General features: G+C 34.9%; 1 protein-coding gene across 1 annotated transcript; it reads left to right on the top strand.

Annotated features, from left to right (window-relative positions):
* Positions 1-3,459: 3,459 nt before the first annotated feature.
* LOC128133555 (stellacyanin-like) lies at positions 3,460-4,220 on the top strand. The gene is made up of 2 exons (XM_052771040.1): positions 3,460-3,673; positions 3,799-4,220. Exons 1-2 carry the CDS (start codon positions 3,496-3,498, stop codon positions 4,191-4,193), a joined length of 573 nt encoding a protein of 190 aa, XP_052627000.1. The 5' UTR covers positions 3,460-3,495; the 3' UTR covers positions 4,194-4,220.
* The last annotated feature ends 1,782 nt before the right edge of the window (positions 4,221-6,002 follow it).

The raw sequence follows: 6,002 nt of genomic DNA, 5'->3' as shown, positions 1-6,002 counted from the left end.
GTTAAAATTTTGAATATGAACTTTTACAGAAATCTGAAAGTTAGAAATTTTGAATATGAACTTTTACAGAACTTTAACAGCGAGGGCAAGTTCTAAATGGAAAACAACTTTAGGAGTTGATAGAAGGCCTAGAAGCCAACAATCTACTATACTACACACATCTATTGACAGGTATTTGATTATTTTATATCTTTTTCTAAAACAAAAAAGCATTTTATTTAACATGACTACTTAGAAGAAGAATTATGATTTGATGGTTTTGTTGATGCATTTACAAATTACAATTACAGGTTACATTGGTTCAGTTTCTTTCTTTTATAATGTGTTAGAGGTAGTTAAAAAGCTTTGATCCATCAATCCTACACTTACATATGGTAAGTTATGAAGGATACGTTTTCTTTTTGAGACTTGTGAATACCAGATATTGGGAAAAAGAAGATTCTGGTGGGAAGGGTAGTTGTAGTTTTACAACTTTTACTTACTTGGATTGTTATTTGTGGTGTTAAAGTTATGTTGATTTAGTGATAAGTTGCTTGGGACTCCACTGGACAAATGATCTTCCTCGTGCAATGATACAGGTAATGATACTTATGTGAAAAGACGATTATGTCCTTCTCAATAGCAGCCTACATGAACTAATGTACTGATAATTGGCTACTTGCTTTATATGTGTGATAGAGTAGGTTGGCATTGAAACCTGATGGCTGGTATTTAGCAGCTATTTTTGGTGGAGAAACACTAAAGTTAGTTATATTTTTTATTTTTCTTGCAAAATGGAAGTTTACACAAGATGAAACCATGAAAAGAGCAGTTATAATCGACAATCGGAGGAGAAAACCCAACTAAGTGCAAGCATATACATGATGAGAAAACCCAACTAAGAGCATTGGTTTTCTTGAAATGTTACCTTGTGTTCAAATTGAGAAGCTTCAAAAGGTGAGAAACCCTTGAATGTGTTCAATTTATCATCAATTTCATGGATACCAGGCACTTCTTCCCCTCATTCTGCTCTTGCTCTTTTGTCACTTAATTCTAGCAAATAGAGATGAAAGTTAGTTCTCTGGCCAACCGGGGAAGTTTTAGCAGGAACACCAAGCTCAAGTAACTTCTCCAATACCTTAGTCGGACCTATGGCACGTAAAATTGAATAGTCTCCAACAATGGCAGGAGAGCCCAAGCTCGTCGGCGATGCGAAGTCAGCCGGAAGAGAAGGAACCTAACATCGTCGGAGGGTAAGTCGCCGGAAGAGAAGGAACCTAACGGTGTTGGAGGTGACGTTGTCTGCAAGGTGAGTCGACAATCGATTGTAGAGAGAGAGTGTATTGAGTAATGATCAGAGTGTTTTGATCTTTGTTGAAAAGCCCTAGATATTTTTAGCGGATACCTCGATTTTCGAAACAAGAGCGCGTCTCATTAAAATTAAAAGGAGGCGGTTATAGAGGACGCACGTTTAATGGAAAGCGCCCTCTGTGTTTTTGATTTTTTTTTCTTTAGACAACTAATCTAAAGGCACGCAATAATGCGTGACATATATCCTTAAAATTTTTGAAGAGAGGACACTATTTTAAGGTCACTTCCATTTGTGTAACATAAATCACGGAGCGTCGTGGATTGCACGTCGTAAAATGCTATCTTTCTAGTAGTGGTTCATGCAGAGAAGCAAGAAAGAAAATACGAATGATCTTGTTTATTGGTGATCTAATAACAATTCAAGAGGCAATTTCCAACATATATATAACATCAATTTATACCGGTAATGCGTAGATAAGAAGCAAGAAAAAAAATATGAATGGTCTTGTGTTTATCGGTGATATAAGAACAATTCAAGAGGCAATTTCCGACATATAGCACCAATTTATCATCCAAAACAGAAAAATAATAAGAAATAGGAGCAATTTGACCTTGAATGTTGGGAATTTCCAAATTGAGCTAAGGGTCGCCCATTTTGGGGAAGGTGTGGCAGTATTGTGGCGACACGAAGGGCTAGCATCGGCTTAAATCTTTGTCCTCCACTCAATCCACTCAAACGACTTGTGAATGATGAAAATGAGAAGCAACAACCAAGAAACGAGCGAGAAAAGGAAAGAAACAGCAGGAGAAAAAGTGGCGGAAAAGGGAACTGGAAAGGGGTTATCTGCACAAGTATTAGCGGCGACAGACAATAACGGCAAAGCAAGTGTATTAGCAACGACAAAAGAGTAATAGTGGCGTCTCCTTGGAGGGAAAAGCCAGCGCCTTTTCTACAACCATTGGATTGAAAACAAATCGGACGGATAGGGGTAATTTGACGCGGATCGCCGTTTTCGAGCATTACCGACGACACCTTTAGCGGCGACATGGGGCAATAGCGTCGCTGGTAATGCCAAGATTTCTTGTAGTGTGTATGCAATCTTCTGGTATTTACGATAATGCATCTTATACTCACTTACAACAAAGCTTATCAAAATAAGACATATGGAATGAAAGTTTAATCTTTTTATTTTAAACGAGTTCATTTGCCTTTTTATTTCTAACATGAGAAAACTTGCTTTGCCAATATAACTCATAAGCAAGCCACATATTTGGAGCTGAAATCATGAAATATAGAAGAAAAACTATCATATTACACAATATAATGATGAAAACCATATTACCATGTTATTAGCACATAATATGAATGTGTGATCGATTTTTTATTAATTTGACATATTTAAATCAAAATATTTTAAATTTGTGCATATGATTTGGTCATACTTTTCTATCATACTCCATAATTTAAGTATGCTTTATTAAACTACATTTTTTTTTAATGATTTTCATTTTTCAAATTTGAAACCTTTAATATTTGCAACTATTTGTGTTGTAATGGGTTGTTAATGTATGTTGAAGATGTAGTGGGTAATCTAGTTCAAGTTAATGAGTTGTTAATGTATGTTGAAGATGTAGTGGGTAATCTAGTTCAAGTTACTGCATTAACCATTGTTGGGGAGGTTTTTCTTATTAAAAAAAAAAAACAAACAAAACAAACTTTAGCATTTGAAATATTCAAAGTTTCGAACTACACAACCCTATGTTCATATGTGACCTACGATCCAGTTTTGAACCACAACTAACCCATTCACTCCTAAACAATACTAGCCCACTTTAAAATCTTTAATTTGATTGATCGTGTTTTCTATTCGACTATATCTATTTATACCAATGGATCATTACCCAGAAGTAACACAACACGTAGGCCCATCACTCAAAGTAACCGTATGTAATTTGAAAAGTCAAAACCTCCGGCACGAAACCCTCCAATATCTCTCCAAAATGACTCTTCACGTTCTCACGTTCACCACCCCCACCATTCTCTCCCTCCAAAAACCTTCATCTCTTCCCCCTCCTTCACTCTCTATATATATACACCCATCGCCCTTCCTACTGGAACTCACAAACTTCCATTTGCATTATTCTGCAAGCATACACATATTACGATCACATTCAAAGTTTCTGTAAGCCTTCAAACACAAGAAAATGTCTTCTTCCTCCACTGCTCTGGCTTTCTTTTTCCTAACATGCACCATCGCCGCCGTCGCCGGTAGGCAATTCTTAGTCGGAGAGAACGTCGGCTGGCGAGTCCCGGCCATGCGCGAAACACAACTCTACGATATCTGGGCCTTAAGAAGGCATTTTTACGTCGGAGATACACTTCGTATGTTTCTTTCTCTTTTATTCCTTTTCAAATTATCAGATCAACGAAGCATGATATATATATATATATATATATATATATATATATATATATATATATAACTGCTCCTGTTTTCTTCTGAATAGGGTTTCAATACAAGAATGATTCGGTGGTTTTGACAACAGAATCTGCGTTTATGCGCTGTGATTCAAGGCAACCAATCTCTGTCTTCAACGATGGGAATACAGTTATCAATCTTGATAAAGTGGGTAAGTTTTACTTCATTAGTGGTAAAGCAAATCGTTGTATTAAAGGGCAGAAGATGACGGTGAACGTGGAGAGTCGTAACTACCCTTATCCACCACCAGTAGTCACTCCACCTCATAGCCCTAACTATCCCATCTATCCCGCGCCGCCGTCGTCCCAGCTCCCAGGCTCCGGTAATTCTTCAGATTCCGGTCCAGAATCTACGGTTTCTATCTCAGTGATGTCTTTCATTGTTTCTGTAGTAGGTTTATGGCTTTGCATGCATCACCCATAGTTCTGGTTAACAATGGTTACTTTTTATGTTTTTGTCATGCATTACGATTTTGAATTCTTAGTTTTGATTAGTATGATAGTTTGAGTTGTTTCTTTGATTCCTTTTGTCCAACAATTTAGTTATTTGGATTGTATCTCGAATATGTTATGATTATTGAATATTAAGATTTTTTTTCAAAGTATCGTAACTATAATAGCATCAATCTTTTTATATTTAATGTACGGAGTACGAACATAAAGATGCTGTGGTACTTTTGAGATTTGATATTATTGAAACTGTCTTTTAAAAGCTATTATTGACATAAGAATGGTTTTTGGCCAGGTTTTTTTGGTATCAGTTTCTTTGATACGTAAAATATACAGTTTATAAAAAACATAACACCCATGAATCACTACAAAAATGGACCAAAAATCTATCATAGATTCTTCATAAAAGACATTGAATCTATGAAAGCAACCCCAAAGCATGATACTTGGATACTTCTTCATACATAGATTCACATAAGGTATCCATGCGCCGCACATTTCGATTATTACTTTCACATTAAAAGATATCATATTAGCCTTAAAACAATTACGTACTTTTTTTTTGTTTTTTCGAATGAGTACTTGTAAAACCACTGTACTGATAAAACTATTACAATAAACCAAAACCAATGCCTTAGTATATCATATTAAATATATTTTTGGTTTTATTTTATTACTTGTTATTGTTCCTTTATACCAAATAATATGTGTGAAATTGTATTGTCGTTGTACATATGATATGGGAAGCAAAAGAGAAGACATGAGGTTCCACAAGCCTCAAAATATGTATTGTATTGTATTGAAAATATGTTAAATAAGAACAAGACAAATAAAAAATTATTTTTCCACTGAATTATCGAACTATTGTTTCAAAAATATGTCAAAAGATGATTTGTTGCCGCGGAAGTTTAAACAACTTTTGTGATAAAATGTCCTTTTGAAGTTTAAGTTTCACCCACTATTAATATCTTACCAAAAATAGCAACGCACTTTGCATTTTTCTAATAATCTTATGGTAAAAAATACAGTACATTGCCCAAGTTACATTTATTCATCCCATCGAAATCTCGTTGAGTTGGAATTAGTGTCATTCATATTCACAAATTCTTTAACAACAAAATTAGTAAATTATAATTTTGGTCTATGTGATTTGTTTACAGTAATCAAGTCCATGCGAAATACTTTATTAAGAATGATTGTTTTGACCCTATCTCCTTCAAAAGTACACCGGGTACTAAACGCCAATTAATATTATTATTATTGTAATTATTCATAAATTTTAACATGAAAAATAATGCACCAATCTTCAAATGATCTTAAAGGGTAAACTGAACTTTAATTACTACAATCCATCTTTTGAAATCTGAGTTTATCGTATGATTTTCTTTTGGATGATCTTTGGGCTGCCCGATACTCTGACCAGCTTCCATGCAATACATGTCACCAACGAAAATGCCATGGTAGAACTTGCAATTTTTCGCCCATATTAACATATAAATGTATAAATTCACAATCACAAAAGCAAGTATTTGGTTTAAAATCATGTTACTCTAACACCGCGTTCCCGAGTTCAACTTAAGGAGAGAAAAGAAAGGAAATGAGCGGAAATGAGAGGAAAGCAATAGAGATTGATGCTTCTGAGTTTCATTTAAGGAAGGAAGTGGAAGGAAATGGAATGACCATTTTCCCTCCTAACTTTTCTTCCGATTTGGGAGGATTTGAAAAGAAAGAATAAAATGTTTAACTTTTCTTCTATTTCTCTCCAACTCGGGAGCACAAAAGA

The sequence above is a fragment of the Lactuca sativa genome, chromosome 4 (genome assembly GCF_002870075.4).
Source record: "Lactuca sativa cultivar Salinas chromosome 4, Lsat_Salinas_v11, whole genome shotgun sequence".
NCBI lineage: Eukaryota > Viridiplantae > Streptophyta > Magnoliopsida > Asterales > Asteraceae > Lactuca > Lactuca sativa.
This window is presented reverse-complemented; position numbering and strand designations above follow the sequence as displayed.